The sequence below is a fragment of the Aedes albopictus genome, chromosome 1 (assembly GCF_035046485.1).
Source record: "Aedes albopictus strain Foshan chromosome 1, AalbF5, whole genome shotgun sequence".
In the NCBI taxonomy this organism is placed as follows: domain Eukaryota; kingdom Metazoa; phylum Arthropoda; class Insecta; order Diptera; family Culicidae; genus Aedes; species Aedes albopictus.
The window spans coordinates 144193305-144215141 of record NC_085136.1 but is presented as its reverse complement, the minus strand read 5'-3'; the positions used below and the strand labels follow the sequence as shown (position 1 = coordinate 144215141).

The following is a 21837-nucleotide window of genomic DNA, read 5'->3' as shown; positions in this document are numbered from 1 at the left end:
AAGATCGTTTGAAAGTTAAAACTTTGGTTCAACATTTCTTGTGTTTTTCGCAGATAAAGAGCTACGAATCGATTTCATCGCTCAGTTCGGATAGCATGCGGGTAGGACCAGGTGCGGCGCAGGCCGAAACGGAACACTACTACGATACGGTTCCGTTGGAAAATGGCGACGGAGACTATGTATACATTCAGGCCGGCGGTACCGGAACCGGCTCCACATCTAGTCGAGATGATATCTCAACGGCGGGTAGCACGTTACCCATGCCGGTTTCGCACCCGCGGAGTCACAACAGTAGTCAGACGAGCGTTCAGCTAGAACCAGAATCTCCGGGACGAAGTTCCAACTATGTCAATATTGATTACTTCATCCAGTAAGTGTATTTTTGTTGTAACGTATTTTTGTGTGTACTGATGTCCATTATTCTAACGCAAGTTCCATTTGTGCTGGTAGCAGTCAGAATCACGAACACCGTACCAGTTCAATCGATAGCGACGGAGAGGCCGACGGTGGGCCACCAGTGCTACTGCGTGCAATCTCCAACGAGACGGATTCCGGTCAATCCGGACTCGGGATATTTCGAAAGATTTCTGTAAGTATTTAGATTTAGAGACATGTTTTGACGGAAAACTTTGTAGATGTTTATGACAACACTAACAAACTTATCGTAACCCCATCAGAACGCTAACCGCAACACAATCATCCGGCACATCGTGACCAGTATTATTACCAGCGAAACGCTGTACGTCGAGTGTCTGAACAAAATGAAGCAATACATGAAGGCGATTCGGGCCACTCTGACTACGTCTCAACCTGTGATATCTGAAGAGGAATTTCAGACGATATTTTTTAAGATTGAAGAACTGCACGAAGTGCATTCGGAATTTCTGAACGAACTGAAGATCAAACAGCAACCGCTGCCCGACGGCGAGGATCTTTGCGTTGGAGAGGTGTTTCGGCGCCTGGCGAGTCACATACACCTGTACGGAGCTTTCCTGCATAACTATGGCCGGGCGATCGACACGGTGAAGAAGTGCAGTACCCACAGTCAACAGTTCAAGGAAATTGTCTCCAACATAGTATTCAAGAACCAAAACGAACAATCGCTTTCGCTGGAAGAGCTCCTACACAAACCAGTTGCTCGGGTACAGAAGAACGCTCTGGTGCTGGAGGATTTGGTCAACCAGACGCCAGAACAGCATCCGGATTATCACCCCCTGCGGCAAGCATCCAAAACCATTCGGACCTTCCTGTCCGAATTCAATGTAGTGCAAACCAAATCCATGTTTCCGGTAAGTTTACTTAGTTTACTGGATACTATCAAGATAATTCTTTGGAATTCTCATTATCCCTTTCAGAGTGACGACAAGGCTCTTCGTCGTCTGGTGAAAAACTCCTTCATCGTTGAACTGGCGGATGGCCACCGGAAGTTGAGGCATCTGTTCCTGTTCAACGACGTTATCGCTTGTGCCAAATATAAAGCCGCCGGACGGGACCGCAACGGGTTCGAGTTCGAGCTGAAGTGGTTCATTCCACTGAAAGACATTGTCATCTGTGAGGAATCTGCCAACGATCCGAAGGAAACCAGTCCGATCAACATCGTTCATCTGAAGTCGCAGGCCTGCACCGTACGGGATCAAATCATGCTGGACGAGAAGGACGAACGGAAGCAACGGGTCAGTGGATCGAGGGCTGGCGATAAACATCGGAAAAAGTTGGCCGATTTGGAAGCCCAGCTGGTACTGGCATCGCCGAATCTGGTGTTTAAAATTGGGAACAAAGCCACTGGGAAGACGATGACGTTTTTCCTCAGCTCGGACTTTGAGCGGACGCAGTGGATCGAGTCGATTCTGACGTTACAGGTTGGTACTAGCATAGAACATTATTTTTGGGCCTATTTTATTCCATGTGCATTTTCTTGGGAAAATAATTCCAGAAACCTGTTTTTACAAACCATGAATCAATGAAAACATTAACTCTGAGTTAAAACTATTTTGACAGGCGTTTTGTAATGTAAAGAAGGGTCAAATAATCTTTTCAGAATTCCTTCCGAAATTCCTCTAAGGTTTTCGCCCAGAATTCTAAACAACTATATTCATTAAAATTTCTTCGGGGGTTTCTACTGTTATTTGTTCTTTAAATTCTTCCGCAGTTTTGCACATAATTCTTTCCACAACATCTTATGGAGCTCTCCCTTGAACTTCACAGGGTTTTTTTCTTCCCTAAGGTGCGCCGGTTTTTTTTTTGTCTGGTTTTTTTTCCGAAATTACATCCGGTTTTCCGCATTTTTTCCTAGGTTTTTTCCGGCGTTTTTTCGTGATTTCTGAGGGTCGTTTTTGGGAGTTCTATCAGATTTCCTCCCAGAATAAATGCAGGAGGTTTTCACGGGGCTCTGCAGGAGTCCCGGTTTCTTCCAGAGATTTTCCGATATGCCTCCAGAGTTTGTCGCTGGATTTCTTTCGGAGATCCTTCAATAATTCTTTCAGAGAACTTTCTGGGATTTCTCTTGAAGTTCCTCACAGGTATACTTTCGGTTTTTTTAGATGTCCCTGCAGGTTTTCACTGGATTTCTTCCAAAGTTCCTCTCGAGATTTTTCCAATAGGTTTTTGCGGAGTTTCTCGCAAGATTTTATCTGGATTTCTTTCAATTTTTCTCCGGGAATTTCTTACAGGGAATTTCATATTCCGAGAAAAACTTCTGAGAAACCCCTGCAAGAACTTTGAAAGCAACTCTGAAAAAAAAAATGCGGGAAGAATTTCTTGAGTAAACGCTCTTACTGCAGAAATCTCAATAAAGAACATTGGCAAAACCTCGGAAAAAGTATTGGGGGAGAGTCCAGCATAAATCATGAAAAACTGTGAGAGACATTTTAGGAACATCACTGAAAGGAATATTCTAAGTGAAGTCCCGGGAAAAACTTAGAAAGAAATCCGAGGGAAACTCAAGAGAAATCCCGTCAGAATTATCTCCGAGGATACTCCTGTAGAAATTGCGGGAGAAATTACAGGATAATGCTGTATAGAAGGAACTTGGGTAGAAATCCCGTGAGGAACTCTGGGAGCCCTTGACTAGGAAAACCTCTGAAAGGAATCCCGGAAAAAATCTGCAGTGAAAGCTTGTGAAATAAATTATCGGAGGAATTATACCGTGAGGTGCCCATATTTCGTGCACTTAAGAATTCTCGAAATTTGATAAACGACTGAAATTTTACCATAAAGTATATCAGATTAATTTCTTCAATAATAATTAGTGCTGGCACTGTAGCTTTCAAGAAAAATATAAATTAGGCAACTTTATATTATACAAGATAGTTACGACATTAGTTTCGATTTGTTAGAAAGTGCCAAATTTCGTGCACGGGTTCCAAATTTCGTTCAAAATGGGTCCAAATTTCGCTCACTCTAAAAGATGTAGAATTCGCCTAAATGTGTTAATTTTCAAAACGTAGCATACTCGTATAATACTTATGAAATCTTAACGTGTAGATAAAATTGATATCTGTGACGAAATATGAGTAAATATTTGCTGTTTTCCATGTTCGTTTCGGATGTTTACATTATGATTTTCATAAATCCTCCTGTAGTTTTAGATTTTATTATTTTTGAGGTTTGTTTTGCTCTTTAATTGATGTCTTAAATAAACAATATATTGTTTGCTATTTGCATCAAATGTTCACTAACTTTACTGATGGTCAGTAATGTGAACCAATTCATTTTTTTAATTGTAGCGTTTTACCTTTCTATTATGTGCCATTAATAGGCACATTCCTCGAGAGGTTAGTTCTAGTAATGTAATTTGTGTTCTGGCAATAAGGCATACCGCAATAATTTGCTTGAATGAAACTAGCGGCTGTAAGCTACTGATCCTAATGTTTGGGTAAATAAAATCATCCCAAGCTTACTTAGTATTCCCACATTTATAAATTTGTTTATTTTTTCAGTTTCTACGTAGTTTATGAGCAGTCCCTAGTTAATTTTGAATCAATTAAAATAGTTATTAGAACTATGATTAATAACCGAATCATGCGATGGCCACAAGTACACATGAACCTCCAAAACAATGTTATAAAAAAGAGTGCACGAAATTAGGGGCCCATACAAATTGTGGGTTCCTAATTTCGACAACAACATAAATGTTGAAACAAAGTAAGAAAACAACAATTTTACTTAACTTTATTGCGTATTATAATAAAACATTCTTCTTCTTCTTGGCGTAACGTCCTCACTGGGACAAAGCCTGCTTCTCAGCTTAGTGTTCTATGAGCACTTCCACAGTTATTAACTGAGAGCTTCCTCTGCCAATGACCATTTTGCATGTGTATATCGTGTGGCAGGCACGAAGATACTCTATGCCCAAGGAAGTCAAGGAAATTTCCTTTACGAAAAGATCCTGGACCGACCGGGAATCGAACCCGTCACCCTCAGCATGGTCTTGCTGAATACCCGTGCGTTTACCGCCTCGGCTATATGGGCCCTTTATAATAAAACATTTGGATTGAAATAATTAAACATAAATTGGAATATTTACTTTTGCTAGAGATCGAAATACTTGTTCGCTTCTGTGAGTGTTGATTTTCTCGTATCTCTGAATATGGCATCTGCTATTTGCATACATTTGCAATTTATTTTTCAACCTTTGACAAAAATCAAATTTTTCACTTCTTTTTTTTGTGAATTGTATTGAGATCAAATGCAGTTTTGAGATTATAGCAAATTTTGGATGATTCCGCTGTTAATTAGATAATAATGCTCTCAGATGTCAGAAGTTAACGAAGTTTGGGCCCGCGCGAAATTAGGGCACCCCACGCCCATTAAAAACACCACCCCCGGCGAAGACTGGCGCTCGAGCCTAGCTATTTAGCACTGTAGTTGGAGGAAATGCCAATGCAGAACCCATAGCTTCCGGGAAGGTAAGCCCAGCTCCCTGGGTTAGTGGGTTGGTGTCAGGCCCTGCGAGCCAGCCGTAAAAAAGACTAGCACCGGAAAATCAACAAGAGAAGAATGCGAACCGATACCAACGGCGACGACCACAGCGACGAAAAGGGACCTGCGATTGGAAGCTCGGTACGTGGAACTGCAGATCTCTCAACTTCATCGGGAGCACCCGTATACTCGCCGATATACTGAAGGACCGCGGGTTCGGAATCGTAGCGCTGCAGGAGGTGTGTTGGACAGGATCTATGGTGCGAACGTTTAGAGGTAATCATACCATCTACCAGAGTTGCGGCAACACACGTGAGCTGGGAACAGCTTTTATAGTGATGGGCGACATGCAGAGGCGCGTGATCGGTTGGTGGCCGATCGACGAAAGAATGTGCAGGTTGAGGATCAAGGGCCGATTCTTCAACATTAGCATAATAAACGTGCACAGCCCTCACTCCGGAAGCACTGATGATGACAAAGACGCATTTTACGCGCAGCTCGAACGCGAGTACGACCGCTGCCCAAAACACGACGTCAAGATCATCATAGGGGATCTAAACGCTCAGGTAGGCCAGGAGGAGGAATTCAGACCGACGATTGGAAAGTTCAGCGCCCACCAGCTGACGAACGAAAATGGCCTACGCCTTATCGATTTCGCCGCCTCCAAGAACATGGCCATTCGTAGCACCTTCTTCCAGCACAGCCTCCCGTATCGTTACACCTGGAGATCACCACAACAAACGGAATCGCAAATCGACCACGTTCTGATTGATGGACGGCACTTCTCCGACATTATCGACGTCAGGACCTATCGTGGCGCTAATATCGACTCCGATCACTACCTGGTGATGGTTAAACTGCGCCCAAAACTCGCCGTTATTAACAACGTATATTACCGGCGGCCGCCCCGGTACGATCTAGAGCGACTGAAGCAACCGGACGTCGCCACCGCATACGCGCAGAATCTCGAGGCAGCGTTGCCGGACGAGGGTGTGCTCGATGTGGCCCCTCTAGAGGACTGCTGGAGTACAGTGAAAGCAGCCATCAACAACGCAGCCGAGAGCACTATCGGGTACGTAGAACGGAGTCGACGAAACGATTGGTTCGACGAGGAGTGCAGAGCGGTTCTGGAGGAGAAGGATGCAGCGCGGGCGGTAATGCTGCAGCATGGAACCCGACAGAATGTGGAGCGATACAGACAGAAGCGGAAGCAGCAGACCCGTCTCTTCCGGGATAAAAAGCGCCGCCTGGAAGGAGCGGAGTGCGAGGAAATGGAACTGCTGTGCCGTTCACAGGAAACACGCAAGTTCTACCAGAAGCTCAACGCATCCCGCAAAGGCTACGTGCCGCAAGCCGAAATATGCAGGGATAAGGAAGGGAGCCTCCTGACGGACAAACGTGAGGTGATCGAAAGGTGGAAGCAGCACTTCGACGAGCACCTGAATGGCGAAGAGAATGTAGGCACGGAGGACCAAGGCAGCGGAGGAAATGACTATGTTGGTGCAGCAGAGGACGGGAACGAACCAACTCCCACGCTGAGGGAAGTTAAGGATGCCATCCACCAGCTCAAAAACAACAAAGCGGCTGGTAAGGACGGTATCGCAGCGGAACTCATCAAGATGGGCCCGGAAAAGTTGGCCACCTGTCTGCACCAGTTAGTAGTCAAGATCTGGGAAACCGAACAGCTACCGGAGGAGTGGAAGGAAGGGAAAATCTGTCCCATCCACAAGAAAGGCGACAAGTTAATGTGTGAGAACTTTCGAGCGATCACCGTTTTGAATGCCGCCTACAAAGTGCTATCCCAGATCATCTTCCGTCGTCTTTCACCTAAAGTAAATGAGTTCGTGGGAAGTTACCAAGCCGGTTTCATCGACGGCCGGTCGACAACGGACCAGATCTTCACCGTACGGCAAATCCTCCAGAAATGCCGTGAATACCAGGTCCCAACGCATCACCTGTTCATCGACTTCAAAGCGGCATACGACAGTATCGACCGCACAGAGCTATGGAAAATTATGGACGAGAACAGCTTTCCCGGGAAGCTGACTAGACTGATAAGAGCAACGATGGACGGTGTGCAGAACAGCGTAAGGATTTCGGGTGAGCTATCCAGTTCATTTGAATCTCGACGGGGACTACGACAAGGTGATGGACTTTCCTGCCTACTATTCAACATCGCCCTGGAAGGTGTTATGCGACGAGCCGGGCTCAACAGCCGGGGTACGATCTTCACGAAATCCAGCCAATTTGTCTGTTTTGCGGATGACATGGATATTATTGCCAGAACATTTGGAACGGTGGCAGAACAGTACACCCGCCTGAAACGTGAAGCAGCAAAGGTCGGACTGGTGGTGAATGCGGCTAAGACAAAGTACATGCTGGTAGGTGGGACTGAGCGAGACAGGACAAGCCTTGGCAGCAATGTTACGATAGACGGGGATACTTTCGAGGTGGTTGAAGAATTCGTCTACCTCGGTTCCTTGCTAACGGCTGACAATAACGTGAGCCGTGACATACGAAGGCGCATCATCAGTGGAAGTCGTGCCTACTATGGGCTCCAGAAGAAACTGCGGTCAAAAAAGATTCACCCCCGCACCAAATGTACCATGTACAAGACGTTAATAAGACCGGTGGTTCTCTACGGACACGAGACATGGACGATGCTCGAGGAGGACCTGCAAGCACTCGGAGTTTTCGAGCGACGGGTGCTAAGGACGATCTTCGGCGGTGTGCAAGAGAACGGTGTGTGGCGGAGAAGGATGAACCACGAGCTCGCTGCACTTTACGGCGAACACAGTATCCAGAAAGTGGCCAAAGCTGGAAGGATACGGTGGGCAGGGCATGTTGCAAGAATGCCGGATAACAACCCTGCAAAGTTGGTGTTTGCTAACCATCCGGTTGGTACAAGAAGGCGTGGAGCGCAGAGAGCACGATGGGCGGACCAGGTGGAGCGTGATCTGGCGAGTGTTGGGCGTGACCGAGGATGGAGAGCTGCAGCTGCAAATCGAGTGTTATGGCGGCAAATTGTTGATTCAGTATTATCATGAATGTGATGTGAACTAAATAAATGAAATGAATGACGGTAGTAGAAATTAAAACCCTCTACTTTCCATGGTTGCTCTAAATAAAACACCATCGATTTTCGACGGACTCGAGACAAACGGAATAAGATAAATATGATGCAATAGTTTTTATAATATGATTGTTATCTCATTATGTAAACCCAACTCCCAAATACTTGTTTCAATAGTTGAACTATTGATAAACAACCAAAATACTATTGATTTACAACTATTTTTTTTTTCGTTGATTTCGAAAAAAATGGTCAATTTGCAATAATTTTCGTTCAAGCCCTTTTTTTGGAAACGCTTTCTTGGCATAGAAATAGTCGTTTAAAGTCGTGGGAAAGAAAGGGTTGAGGTATAGCTATGGTGTACTACTCTGAGATAACTCCGGAGAAGAACTCCAGGAAAATTTCCTAAAGAAACACCGGAAAGAATAACGATACATCTTTTACGAAGAATCCTGAGCTAAACTCTAAGAGAAATTCCACGATCACATCTGAGAAATATCCTGTAGTAAAACGCAGAAATTCCGGTAAAAACCCGTAAGGGATTCCGAGAGCAGTATTGAAAAAAAATCTCAGGAGAAATTCAGGAGTGAAATAAAAAGGCTAGTAGGAAAAAGGAAAAACCTAGGGTCTCCAGTTAGCCTAGTGGTTAAGGCTGGGGATCACCAATCCGGAGACGACGGGTTTCGTTGGGAAAATTGTCTTGACTTTGTGGGCGTAGTGTATCATTGTGCTTGCCGCCTCACAATATACAAATTCATGCAATGGCAGACAAAGAAAGCCCTTCAATTATTAACTGAGGAAGTTCTCAAAGAACACTAAGATGAAGAGAAGCAGACCAAGTTCAGTGGGAACGTAGAGCCATAAAGAAGAATAAGAAGAAGTAGAAGGAAAACCCTCCGGAAGGAATTCAAGAAGGAATACTAAGAAAAATACCGTAAGAAACCTCGATGGAATTTCTGGAGAATCTTTCTTAGGCTTCTGGAAGCAATCTATTTTACGTACACTACCGTCGTAACACATGCCCAGAATACTTTGCTAAATACCAAAGACAGCAACTTTTCATCTGGCTAGTTTCTGATGGCCCGTATGAATAAAAAGTAGTAACTACTCGTGCTTTGTAGTTACTACTTTGAAATATGATCCACGCCAAAGTAGTAGCTTTGGTATGAATAAACCATTTTTCGAACATTGTAGTAGATACTACTTTCGAAAATTTCGATGTAGTATTTACTACATTGAACATTTGTCAAAATGTACTTTGTTTTTGTTTTGGTTGCCCTTCCACCAATAAGCAATCCAGAACAAATAAATTATTATTGAAAAATAGTGGTTTTCGCACTTTTTGCAGTAGTTTCCACATTAGCAAAGTATTTAAGTTATCAAATACAAAAAGAGTACTCCACATCCGACGCATACGGCGCCGCGACATCGGCCGGAGGCCGCACCAGTACGGTACAATATATTTATCTCAAACGAGCAATGTGCATCCGCATTCTCCCGTGTTGGCGTGCCCACGCCGCGCCACGGTCATAAGATCCAGATCACTCCCCCTACACTTAACTGAAAATAACCACTATTTTCCAACAAATTCCATGGCAAACGCAACACCATCACGCCGCACCATCTCCAGGTTATGTTACGGCAGGTTAAGTCAAGTCCGTCGGAACTTGCATTTGAATGTTAGCTTATTTTTTGTGTAAATCATATCTGAAGGATTTTCCGGAAGAAATTGGAATATCCTAAGGAGAAATACAATAACTAACTGAATAATAACTCATGTTCTTCAATTTAAAATATAAGTTATGATTTCAGGCATACGCATCGCAGAGTTTGTAGCAACCTCTTGAGCAGACTACAAATTTCTTGTAGTAAATACTACTTTTATTCATACCAATTGTGGAACATGTTCCACAAAAGTAGTAAGTTCGAAAGTTGTAGTGTAGTAAATGCTTTATTTACTTTTATTCATACCAATTAAAGTAGTATTTACTACAAAATTGTAGTAAACTGTGGATTACTACTTTTTATTCATACGGGCCATTTGTGCTGTAAGGGCCTGTTCATTAACTACGTAGACTCTCATAGCGGAGGGGGGTTCTGTGCAAAGTCTACGCTCCTTCCCTTTTGCAATCTTCCTAAATCATTTCCATGTCATTTGCTCCTCCACAGCAATCATGCAACCTGCCGGGGCAAGTTCCAGTGCAAATCTATGACCTTCAGGCGTGGATAACCGCCTGCCAGGCGCTCATCAAAACCGAAATGGGTTCCTATCTGATGCGGAACGCCCGCGACGAAAGCCTACTGGTGGGCGATCTGCACCTCACGATACAGAGCCTCAGTGGGTTCGAGCAGCCGTGTGATCTCTTCATCTGCGTGGAAATCGACTCCTACGGACACTACTTCCGCAAGGCGAAGACGAAACTGGTCTGCCGCAGTGCTTCACCCAATTGGAACGAGTCGTTTGTGCTGGAGCTGGAGGGCAGCCAGAACCTTCGGATATTGTTGTACCAGGACGATGTCCAGAGGCCCATTCTGAGAGCGAAGCAGATTTTAAAGGTATGCTGGGTATGGGAGCGATGGTTGACAATGAATTAACCGAAATTCAACTTACAGCTAAGTCGACAATGGCTCCAGGAAGCGCCCATGACGAAGATTCTGAAGCTCTCGGAAACGCTTGCCCTCAGTACGGTGATACGGTTTGTCCCGGGTGAAGTAACTCTGCGACGAGTGCCTACGTCGAAGCCTGGTGCGCTGTTCGGTGCCAAATTACAACAAGTCATCAAGTAAGTTTGGGTTTATAAGGTTAAATTCGGAGATACTTCGGCCTAAATTTACGCGACATCCTAACAAAAATCTATTTTTATCTAGGCGCGAGAAACGTGACATTCCATTCATCGTGAGTGCATGTGTGCGAGAGGTCGAACGACGGGGCATGTCCGAGGTGGGCATTTACCGGGTATCCGGTTCGGCGTCCGATGTGGCCAAGCTGAAGAAATCGTTCGAGACGAATGCCTACGAGGCCGAACAGCTGCTCAAGGAGGTGGACATCCACTCGGTGACCGGTATCCTCAAGTCGTACCTGCGCGATCTGCCGGAAGCCCTCTTCACCGATCAGTATTATCCGAAGTTCTTCGAAACGTTCAATCGCCATTCGAATCTTAACGAGGCGTCACGGATCGAGGCGCTACAGAAGATTTTCGTTGAACTGCCACCACCGAACAAGGCGACCATCAACCTACTGCTGGACCATTTGATGCGGTAAGTTCTGGGTATTGATTGCATTCATGGGTCGTGGCAATAAGGGTAGTATTGATTCTATGCCGTTATGAGATTTCAATCCGTTCTCAATTCTTAGAAGATTCTCATCTTAGTCGTTAATTGCGTTACGTAATTTAAGAACAAACGCACGGGTATTCAGCATGGCCATGCTGGGGATGACGGGTTCGATTCCCGGTCGGTCCAGGATCTTTTCGTAAAGGAAATTTCCTTGACTTCTTTGGGCATAGAGTGCCTGCCACACGATATACGCATGGAAAATGGTCATTGGCAGAGGAAGCTCTCAGTTAATAACTGTGGAAGTGCTCATAGAACACTAAGCTGAGAAGCAGGCTTTGTCCCAATGAGGACGTTACGCCAAGAAGAAAGAGAAAATTTAAGAACAACTCTATCAGAAACTCTATAGTTTACAACCCATTTTAATTAGGTTTTATAACCTTAAATAATCATGAAAACATCGATAACACCGATCGTCTTTCTCGTCTACAGGGTGCACCAGCAAGAAATCGAAAACAAGATGTCGCTGCATAACCTGGCGATGGTCTTCGGCCCGACGTTGCTGCGGCCTGGCCCAACGACGACGAAGCAGAAAGATTTGCTCGAGTCCAGCACGGCCGACGTGATGACCCAAGCCGGCATTCTTTACAGCTTTCTTCAAGCCAGACTGAAGTGAATGAACACATTTCTATTGCAATTACATGATACTGCTGCTGACTACTACATGGATAAATAAGGGTATGTATGAATACAATTTACTTTTTTCTATCGTATTACTGATAGTAGTGATAGTATTTATTAAGTATTGCGAGTTTGCAAAGAATGTTATCGAAACAAAAGACAGTTGGATTGATTTAACTAAGTTAGACTGCTTTGGTTCGGTTCTAAAGATATCGAATTAGTGTGAGAAATCCGCGCTGCTAGACTTCGTTAGCAAATTATTTCATAAAGGCCGATTCATCGTTCTTCGGTTATGTTCTGTCTTTTCTGCTGTAAGCAAATTTTGTTTTACAAAACTACTTTAGCAATTTGATTTGCTGATTCATCGAGACGTTATATGTTTATGTTAGTCTTATTTAAAATATGGAACTGTTAATTTTAAAATCCACCATGTGTAAGAACATAACCAAAATTTAGTCACACTTTGTTTTCATTTCCCCTGTAAATTTTTATTTTCTTGTATATTTGCTTTGGTTGTATATATTAATGGTTTGAATTAGTTTTTAAAGAAAATGAAACAGTCATAAATACTTCTTGGCAGTTATTTAAGAAGATGGCCTTCCAGGCAGAGTATAGATGTGTTATAGAAATAGTTTGGAATGAGTTGTTCTGAAAATATATATAATATAGGTTCAAACGCGCGATAAAAAAAAATCAAGTACATTCGCATTATTCAATATCGTTACAAGCATAGATCTATTAATCATGTGTATTCCTTAATGCAATTTACAAATTGAGTTAGGTTCTGCCATTATATGTCAGAATTGACTGCAAAAGTTAAAGCTCCTAAATTTAATACTGGCAATATACATACAATCAAGTATCTTCTTATTAACAGCCAAAATTATTGATCCTTGATCAAAACACACACACACACAGCATTTGCGAATGTAATAAATGCAATCTTCATATGCGAAATTATTAAAACATAAGTAAATATTTCTTGGACACAACTTATTTCGTAAAAAAGCATCAACAATATCGGTATTTACCAGAGGCAACACAGTATGCAACTGTATGACCCAATAGCAACAAAACGTATTATAATTATGTCATATTAAGACATTACACACACACACACACATACAATGGCAAATTAGTGCTGAATTTATATAGTAGGACCTTTTCCTCCATGCATAAGGAAAATCGCAAAATAAAGCGAAGTTTTCGTATTGTGAACAGTGCTGAATCGGATTCTAGTTGCGGAGTAGATGGTGAAAGAAAGCCCTCGACATCGATTCGAACTGTAGTCTTATTTAAGTTCATTCATTACCTCATTTCTACATATGGCTACACTGGTCCGTCCATCCTGTAAGAAGAAGCTTTCAGCCCTTACCCGCTGTTACCCGGCAGGGCGGCCTTAAGCAGGGTACCTCCACAAAATTAAGGATTTCGGATGAAATTAAATGTTTAAATAAATAATTTTGCAATTTTAAATACTTATATTCTAATCTGACCTTTTACCCCGTTTTCCCCTTTGCACTTCAGCTTCGGTCGACTCGTTGGGGCCCTTCGATGAACAGCAGCGGTGGTGGTGATCGTCGTTTGTTTCGCTCCCGCACGGTCTATGCGGAGCTTCTTCTTCTTCTTCTTTCTTCTTCTGCTTCACTTTTGGGCACTTTTAGACTGTAAAACCAGTCGTCCTTGACTATTAGCTAGGGGGAAGAGCGGGCTCCTTTGTCGGATCCCCCCTAGCGACGGTGGTGTAAAAACACCGAACTGCCTACTCGCCGTAGACAGTTCCGGCCGAAACCGCAGTTTCCAACCCAAGAATAGCACGCCCCTTTGTGCTTTCTTGCTTCGTCTTCCTTGGCAATTAGCTACACGGGCGAGACAAAGCTCTATTGGCTGAGCCCGTGTAGCGAAGACGGTGGGATATTGGACACTTTGCGAACCGCAATGGCGGTGGTCCTCACCCTAGCACAGCACTTTCACTGCACTTCACTGTGCCCGAACCACGGGCCGGCACAAATGTTCGGGGGAATTACTGTTCACTTTCCACTCCCGACGAGGCTAGGAACAACCATCTAGCCTACGGACAACGCGAAAACGGCACTAAATTAATTACTTCGACACGTATTCCTCGGAGTAAAACAATGCGTCCGTCGCGTTTCGTGGTTCGACACTTTTTCCTTCTTCAATCCAAAACAAAACAGCCACACACCGCAAACGATTGTTCTGCTGCTTGTTGCTGCTCGATGTGTGCCATGTGGTGGGGAGATTGGGGGTCAAATGCCTCACCGATACAATATAATACGATTTTATTTTCCTTATACTAATTTCACAAATTAAATAAAAATGACAAAATAACAAATTAAAATGTTCCAAAACACAGTGGTGTTCACAAATTTAGTGGAAAATTGTAACCACAGGTTACAATCCCTCCTCGCTCCACGCCTTTCTTAGCCAATCGAATCAGTTGCGAGCCCCAATTTTGCATGGCTGTTATCAGGCAATTCGCAACATACCTTGCTCACCGTATCCTTGCGGCTTTGGTCACCTTATGGATGTTGTTTTTGCCATAGAGAATGCTTGCGGGTAATCCCCGAGTATGGTCCGTGTCTCGTATCCGTAGGGTACCACCGGTTTTATTACCGTTTTGTGCATGGCAGCATCCATTTATTACGTAACGCCAAAATCAAAATTTTTTACCGTGCCTGCTGTTTCCGTTTCTGTTTATAACGTTCCACGTTCTGTCGGTTCCCTTGCTGCAGCATTACCGCTCGCGCTGCGTTCTTCTCCTACAGAACCGTTCTGGCACTCTTCGTCGAACCATTCGTTCCATCGATTTCGTTCCACGTACCCGATGGTGCTCTCGGCTGCGTCGATTGATGGCTGCTTTCATTGTACTCCAGCAGTCCTCTAGAGGGGCCTCATCGAGCTCGCCCTCGTCTGGCGACGCGGCATCGAGATTCTGCGCGTATGCTGAGGCGACATTCATTGTTGATGACGGAGAGTTTTGGGGCGCAGTTTGACCATCACTAGGTAGTGGACGGAGTCGATGTTGGCGCCACGATAGGTCCTGACGTCGATAATGTCGGAGAAGTGCCTTCCGTCAATCAAAACGTGGTCGATTTGCAGTTCCGCCTGCAGGATCTCCAGGTGTAACGATAAGGAATGATGTGTTGAAAAAAGGTGGTTCGTATAGCCATGTTTTTGGAAGCGGCAAAATCAATGAGTCATAGGCCGTTTTTGTTCGTCAGCTGGTAGGCGCTGAACTTTCCGATCGTCGGTCTGAATTTTTCCTCCTGGCTTACCGTGGCTTGGAAAGCGGCCGTCATTGCGCTCGAGCTTGATCCTCAACCTACACATCCTTTCGTCGATCGGCCATCAACCGATCACGTGCCTCTGCATGTCACCCATCACGATAAAAGCCGTTCCCAGCTCACATGTGTTGCCGTAGTTCTAGTAAATGGTATGATTATCTCAACTCTAAACTTTTGCATCATGGATCTAGCACACCTCCTGCAGCGCTACGATGCTGAACCCGCGGTCTTTCAGTAGATCCTGGGCATTCGGACGTTGATCAGTCGCCCCTAACATCGGAATCAGACGCTGTTGTGAACCGCTCCTTCTGGAGAACAGACGCTCAGGTTGTGAAGCAAACCCCCTCCTTCTCTATCAGCCTACGACCAAAGTTCCAACCGGGGTGAGTTACCCGATCTTCCCTAAGCTTGATCGCAGACCGGCCGGTGCCTAGGGAGGTAGGGATAGGAGTTGCTGGGCAGAGGCTTGTGATCTCAATGGAATCTGTATTGCGCGAATCACCCAGCCTTTAGCGTGCCGAATATCGGCATCGGAGCATTTTGCGGTCTTCGACAAAGTTGTTTGGCATATAGTCACCTACAAGCAGGCTTGTCCGCACTGAGCGCATGAAAATTCTGCTCTTTTGATTTACATCCCCTAAACCATCGTATTTATTCAATCTTCCTATCTTACCTGATAGTAGGATGTTGAAATATCCAAAACGTCATTTCGAACTGTCAAAAAATCGCACCGCAGTGCCACACTGTTCGCGCAAAGAGAATTTCACCCGGGTGAATTCACCCCAGTGAATTTCTCTTTGCATGCTCAGTGCGGCGCTGCGGTGCGATTTTTTGACATTTCGAAATGACATTTAGGATATTCAAACATCCTTCTATCAGGTAAGAAAGCAAGATTGCATAAATACGATGGTTTTAGTGGTGTAAATCAAAAGAGCAGAATTTTCATGCGCTCAGTGCGGACAAGCCTGCCTACAAGAAACCCAAAAGTTTTAATTATTGAACGCTTATAGCGCCACCATGCGGAAAAAAAAATCGATAACTTAAAATTTCTGCATACATTTGGCCAAGTTTTCCCATACAAACTTCAAGCTTAGCCGGGGCCCGTGGCTCAAGTGGTCACACGTTTGCTTTATAAGCAGATGGTCATGGGTTCGATCCCAGCACCGGCACTTTCGTCAGTTGCTCTTTCCCTTCTGAGTGTAGCTGACACAGACCCTTTTCTGAGCCCGTAACTCAAACTCGGATACTTGAACATCGGCGAACGGCAACACATAATGGACCCCCAATCGGACTGGAAGAAGCAACAACCAATAGCCACACATCAACATTCTCGTTCTCATCATTCTATAATGATAGGGTAGAAAGTGAAAGCAGCGTGAATAGCAACCAGTTCGATATAGAAGAATAATCATGAGAATAATAGCATAAATTTAGGTGTTGTACAAAAGTGGAAGTGCAGCTGTCAATAGGAACCGCTCACGTAGTGCCCTAGTGAACTAAAGAGCTGTAATTAGGTTAAGTGGTTAAGAATAATAAAAAAAAAACTTCAAGCTTTTTGAGCGCCCCCTTAGACCTAACCGATTTCACTCAAATTTTGAACGTAGTTTCTAGGAGTTCACAAGAACTTTTTCAGGAGATAGGACTAGGCATTTTTCGATTTTTTTTTTTGTGAGCCACACTAATTGACATCTAAGCCGAAAGAGAGATGGATTTGCGAGAAAAAAAAAGTATTCGTTCATGGTATGGCTTCGGAGTTAGTTTGGATATCTATTCCGCAGAATCGGTACTTTTTCTGTTGCTATTTAAGTTGGTTAAAGCTCCGATCTAGCGAATACGGAGTCGTGGGTTCAAATCCCACCAGAACGCAATTTTTTCACAAATTTTATCTCTCAATTTGTCAATTGGCAAAATTCTGTACCTTCTTATTACAAGCTTTTCCAGTATGAAGTACGGAGCTGAGAAGAAACTTTATTCCAAATGGAGCTTACTGTACATACAGAAAAACTTGTGTATGTTTATGGCATACCAGCTAATCTGGTAAATGCCAGTAAAGGGCAATATATATCAGAGCTTACTGTATTTAGGGGAAAAAATGTCAGGATAAAATAGGGGCACTGAACTGAAATTTCTCGAATGATGAATTCTGAACACGATCAATACCATAACCCTAAATTACAGAATATGACTTATAGAAGGAAAAACACGATTGGCAGTGTTCATACCAACTAGTTCCTTAACGATAGAACTGAAAAGAATAGTACATGTATGGTTTAGAGAAGGAACCATTTTTGATTACATATTACAGTAGCAGTGAGAAGGCCAAAAAGTGTCTTGTAACAGTATGTGTTCAAAGAAGAAAGAGTACAGGGGATAGACAAATTATCGGGACAGGCAAAATTTTCACTTTACAAAAAATGTTCAAAGCGCATCGAATATTCTCAAGTGGACAAAATTCGGAAAAATCGGGCAATTCTTCACGAAGTTATAAAGATTTTTGGAAAAGATAACATTATCCGATAGCCAACTTTGAGCTGTTATACCTCCGGATTCAATGAACCGATTGCAATGAAATTTTGACCATTCATGACTTATATAATGAACTCTGGAAAACATTTTTGAAATTTTTAACAAGCGAAAAAGTCATAGCGATTTTATTTTTTTCACGATTGTTCAGTAAATTGGTCTATTTTTAATATGCATCCCATTACTTTTTCAATTTATTGGCGGCTATGTTGTTACTTTCCTTCAAAACGCATTTATATATAAGTCAATTAGAGGGAAACTAAATGAACAATAATTTGCATCTTGAATTTTGAAATGATGTTGATGTTTTGGATAATTTGGTGTTTTATTAGAAAAATCGTTATAATTTTCTTCCGTGTTAAGAATATTAAGTTAAGTAAATGGTTTTTCATAGCTCATTATATAAGTCATTAATGGCCAAAATTTCATTAAATTCGATTAATTGAATCCGGAGATATAAGAGCTCAAAGTTGACTATCGGATAATTTTACCATTTTCAAAAATCTTTTTAACTTCGTGAAGAAATGTCCAATCTTTTCCAAATTTTGTCCACTGATACACAACTAGTTGAATAACTTACAGTAAAAATTTGAGAATATTTTATGCACTTTACGAAAAGTTACAGCTAATTGAACATTTTTTGAAAAGTGAAAGTTTTGCCTTTCCCGATCATTTTGTCTATCCCCTGTATATTGTTTAATATGGTAGCAAACACTTTTAGAACACCAAAATTAAAAAAAGAACTAAATGTACTCGCACCCACCGTTCTCAATTTTTATAGGATTACTGTCGGAAACGTTCAACTGCAACAAACTTCAACTTCTTCCGTATATGGGACATAGTGATAATTTGAACTAATACGTTTGTAAGCCAAGTTTCAAATGCATTTAATATTGCAAACTTTCAGCATATTTCTCAACAGAAACACAGATTAGTTTTTAATTAATTTTCACAACCGCCTTACCCGTATTGCCACCCTTCAACATGTCCATAAATGCTATTGGTAAATTGTCGAAGCCTTCCGTTACCGTTTCGTGCCATTTCAGTTTGCCCTCGTTGATCCACTTCAAATTGGCTTCGATGCCTTCCATCCATCTGTCGTTCCAACGCCACACAACGAAGCCTTCCATCTTCAGCTGTTTGAAGACCATCTGCCTCAGAGGATCAGTTACCTTCTCAACTGCCGTGTTGTAGTTCGATATTGTTCCACAGACAGCGATCCTGCCATGTAGATTCATAAGTTTGATAACCGTTTCTGATATTTGTCCTCCAACGTTGTCGAAATACATATCCACTCCTTTCGGGGCAGCCTTTTTCAATTCTCCAAATATGTTAGCTGTTTTGTAATTGATGGCTTCATCGAAGCCAAGATCTTTCAACCATTGGCATTTTGCATCAGATCCAGCAATTCCCACTACTCTGCATCCTAGGTTTTTGGCGATTTGCCCAACATGATTACCCACAGCGCCTGCCGCGCCACTTACGACAACGGTTTCTCCCTTCTTCGGCGAACACAGTTCCAACAATCCAAAATAGGCAGTGTTACCCGGCATTCCTAGCACACCCAGTCCCAAACTAATGGGCAGATTTCCAAAGCTAGGCAGCACGTAAGGCTGATCTGCTTTCATCGTCGCAGGATTGCAAACGGTGTGCGTACGCCAGCCAAACTGACCGAAGATTGAAGCTCCTACGGGGAATGCTGCATTCTTGCTATCGATCACCTTTCCAACCTGACCGCCGATCATAAGCGATCCAGCCGGGTAGGCCATCATGTATGGCCGCATGTACGGATCAACGCTGATGTACTCGGCCTGGGCAAGAAAATCTGTAAAAATTGAGTAGATTGATCAAATTTCTCGAGTTTCTTGACTCGATCAAGTTTCGCAATTCATCCGATAGCTGATCGCATATGATTTCTCACATATTTGTTTTTGACTCACCTCCATCTTTCAAAGCTGGCAAATTTTCGGTGTGCAATTGAAAGTTTTCCTGCGTTGGTTCTCCTTTGAATACTTTTGCGTAGATCCACTTCTTGGCAGCGATCGCAGATGAGCTGTAGCAGCGCCGGCCACTAACCAGTGCGGTTTGCATCATTTCTGATAACAAGCTATCTGTGTTCAATAAAGTTAATTATTTATTTTGATTATACCATCGGTATGCAGCTTACTTCTCAGGTTGAAGCTGAGAAATATCACATAATATTTTGTAATCAATGTTATCTTTTAGAGCGATAATAAACTACAGGCACCCGAAAACCAAAAAAGCTTTCTCGGTTGGTATTAGTGTGAATCGATCATACACTACCTGTCATAAGTGTTGGACTCACAAAAATATAGCAACGCAGTAATTCAAGCGTTTGTTTGAATAAAGGCGAAAGTAACATGGTCAATTGCTTTTCATCTATCCCGTCTTCTTCACATTAGAGTGACAAGGTGTTATGATTGCGTTAAATCAGTGATCATCAAGCCTATTTTTTCAACTACTTGTGGATGGGTGGATTTGGATGGATTTCTGAAACAACCAGTTTTCTTAATTATTTCGGGTGTAGAATAACTTTCATAAGAACATAGCATGGACCGAATGGAATCAACCGATTATTTTCGCTGAATAATACATTTTGAAATATTTGGCATTCCACCAAAAGCCAGGTAGGCTATTCGGTGTATCACTTTTATAAATTGTTATAGTGTATCAAAAATTCCGAACTGAAGTTAAATTTGACGAAAAACGATCAGCTACAGGAAACAAAGATGACATGACAAATTATCTACCAATATAGCGCGACCCTTATCTCCAACCTATGCTTACAGCAGAATCTTAGTCAGAATGACTTAAACATTCGAACGCTGATAAGCACGGGTATTAATATAGCAAACGCTTATTACTATGATATCATTCACCATTCTGTCTCAGTGACGTTGATATACCCGTTTTTGGCCGTGAACATGGGCGTTGTGTCTCGGAATTGGTTGTACGTGAAAAAATTCGATGGAGAACCTACGGACGAGAATTTCCAGCTGACCGAGGAAGAACTACCAGCCCTTGAGGATGGAGAATTTCTCGCCCAGGCCGAGTTCCTCAGTGTGGATCCCTATATGCGACCGTACATGGGTAGGTTCCCGGTTGGGAGTCTCATGATTGGTGGACAGGTTGCGAAAATTGTGGAAAGCAAGCATGCCAAGTTCCCGGTAGGAGCAAAGGTGTTCGGACAGTTCGGATGGCGAACACACACAGTGTGCAATCCTGATAAAACTCAAGGTGATAAACCGTACCTGCTTCCAGACTTTGGAACACTGCCATCGAGCCTGGCTCTCGGTATTTTGGGTATGCCCGGTAATACGGCATATTTCGGATTCCTGGAAATATGTACCCCGAAGGAAGGAGAAACTGTCGTGGTCAGTGGTGCAGCGGGTGCCGTAGGAAGTGTTGTTGGCCAAATTGCAAAGCTTAAAGGTTGTCAAGTGATTGGTATTGCTGGATCAGACGACAAGTGCCAGTGGCTCAAAACGCTCGGTTTCGATCACGCGATTAACTACAAAACCGAGAATGTCCTTGAAGCGTTGAAAACGGCAGCACCTAAAGGAATCGATTGTTATTTCGACAATGTCGGCGGAACAATTACCGAGTCGGTGATGCGGCTTATGAATTTATTCGGTCGGATTTCTGTTTGTGGTACCATTTCAAATTACAACACTGGCCCAACCATGGTCCAAGATCCCCAGAGAGATTTTGTCTTCAAGCAGTTGAAAATGGAAGGATTTATCGTCAGCCGATGGCGCGACCGCTGGCTGGAAGGCATTCTAGCAAACCTGGATTGGATAAAGCAGGGTAAACTGCAATATGAGGAAACCGTTACAAAGGGTTTCGATAACATGCCGAAAGCATTCATGGATATGTTGAAAGGTGGAAACACTGGCAAAGCGATTGTTAAAGTTGAGTGATACTATTACTATTAAGATCTAGTTCTATAAATGTCGAAAAAAATGCATTTAGTTAATTGTTAATGTGTGAAAAAATAAATTGTTAATAAAAATTATAATTTCACGGCAGCTATGAACCTAA

The 21837-nt window shown here is 43.1% G+C and overlaps 3 protein-coding genes across 6 annotated transcripts in view; 2 read left to right on the top strand and 1 right to left on the bottom strand.

The window, feature by feature from the left end:
• LOC109422772 (uncharacterized) overlaps positions 1-13170 on the top strand; it is a 141298-nt gene extending 128128 nt beyond the window's left edge. The window contains exons 5-12 of one of the 3 annotated variants that reach the window (XM_062845541.1): positions 54-370; positions 454-589; positions 678-1289; positions 1356-1859; positions 10163-10549; positions 10607-10776; positions 10862-11251; positions 11759-13170. In XM_062845541.1, coding sequence (XP_062701525.1) covers positions 54-370; positions 454-589; positions 678-1289; positions 1356-1859; positions 10163-10549; positions 10607-10776; positions 10862-11251; positions 11759-11942 — 2700 coding nt within the window. In that variant the 3' untranslated portion in view covers positions 11943-13170. Of the gene's footprint in view, positions 1-53; positions 371-432; positions 590-677; positions 1290-1355; positions 1860-10162; positions 10550-10606; positions 10777-10861; positions 11252-11758 lie in introns of all 3 variants that reach the window. The other 2 variants (XM_029861737.2, XM_062845540.1) reach the window with 2 other exon arrangements.
• Positions 13171-18646: 5476 nt separating this feature from the next.
• Positions 18647-20224, bottom strand: LOC109421838 (prostaglandin reductase 1). Of its 2 annotated transcripts, none has more exons than XM_062845537.1 (3): positions 20080-20224; positions 19716-19886; positions 18647-19600 (listed from the first exon to the last, which is right to left on the bottom strand). In XM_062845537.1, the coding sequence occupies exons 1-3, from the start codon at positions 20156-20158 to the stop codon at positions 18714-18716; spliced, it is 1137 nt and encodes a 378-aa protein (XP_062701521.1). In that variant the 5' UTR covers positions 20159-20224; the 3' UTR covers positions 18647-18713. The 2 variants fall into 2 exon arrangements, with proteins under 2 accessions (XP_062701521.1, XP_029717596.2); XM_029861736.2 differs by lacking the exon at positions 20080-20224 and adding an exon at positions 19943-20070.
• Positions 20225-20537: 313 nt separating this feature from the next.
• Positions 20538-21837, top strand: LOC109421839 (prostaglandin reductase 1-like; the record flags this gene model as incomplete). The annotated part of the gene is made up of 1 exon (XM_029861686.2): positions 20538-21837. A coding segment is annotated over one exon (1179 nt), but the record flags the coding sequence as incomplete, so codon positions are not given.

Excerpts from the sequence above, each read along its gene's own strand:
- LOC109421838 (XM_062845537.1), bottom strand. The coding sequence starts at position 20,158 with ATGTTACTTTCGCCTTTATTCAAACAAACGCTTGAATTACTGCGTTGC. Across the intron at positions 19,887-20,079 it reads GAGTCCAACACTTATGACAG|ATAGCTTGTTATCAGAAATG; the intron begins GTAGTGTATGAT and ends TATTGAACACAG. Across the intron at positions 19,601-19,715 it reads GCCAGCTTTGAAAGATGGAG|ATTTTCTTGCCCAGGCCGAG; the intron begins GTGAGTCAAAAA and ends CAATTTTTACAG.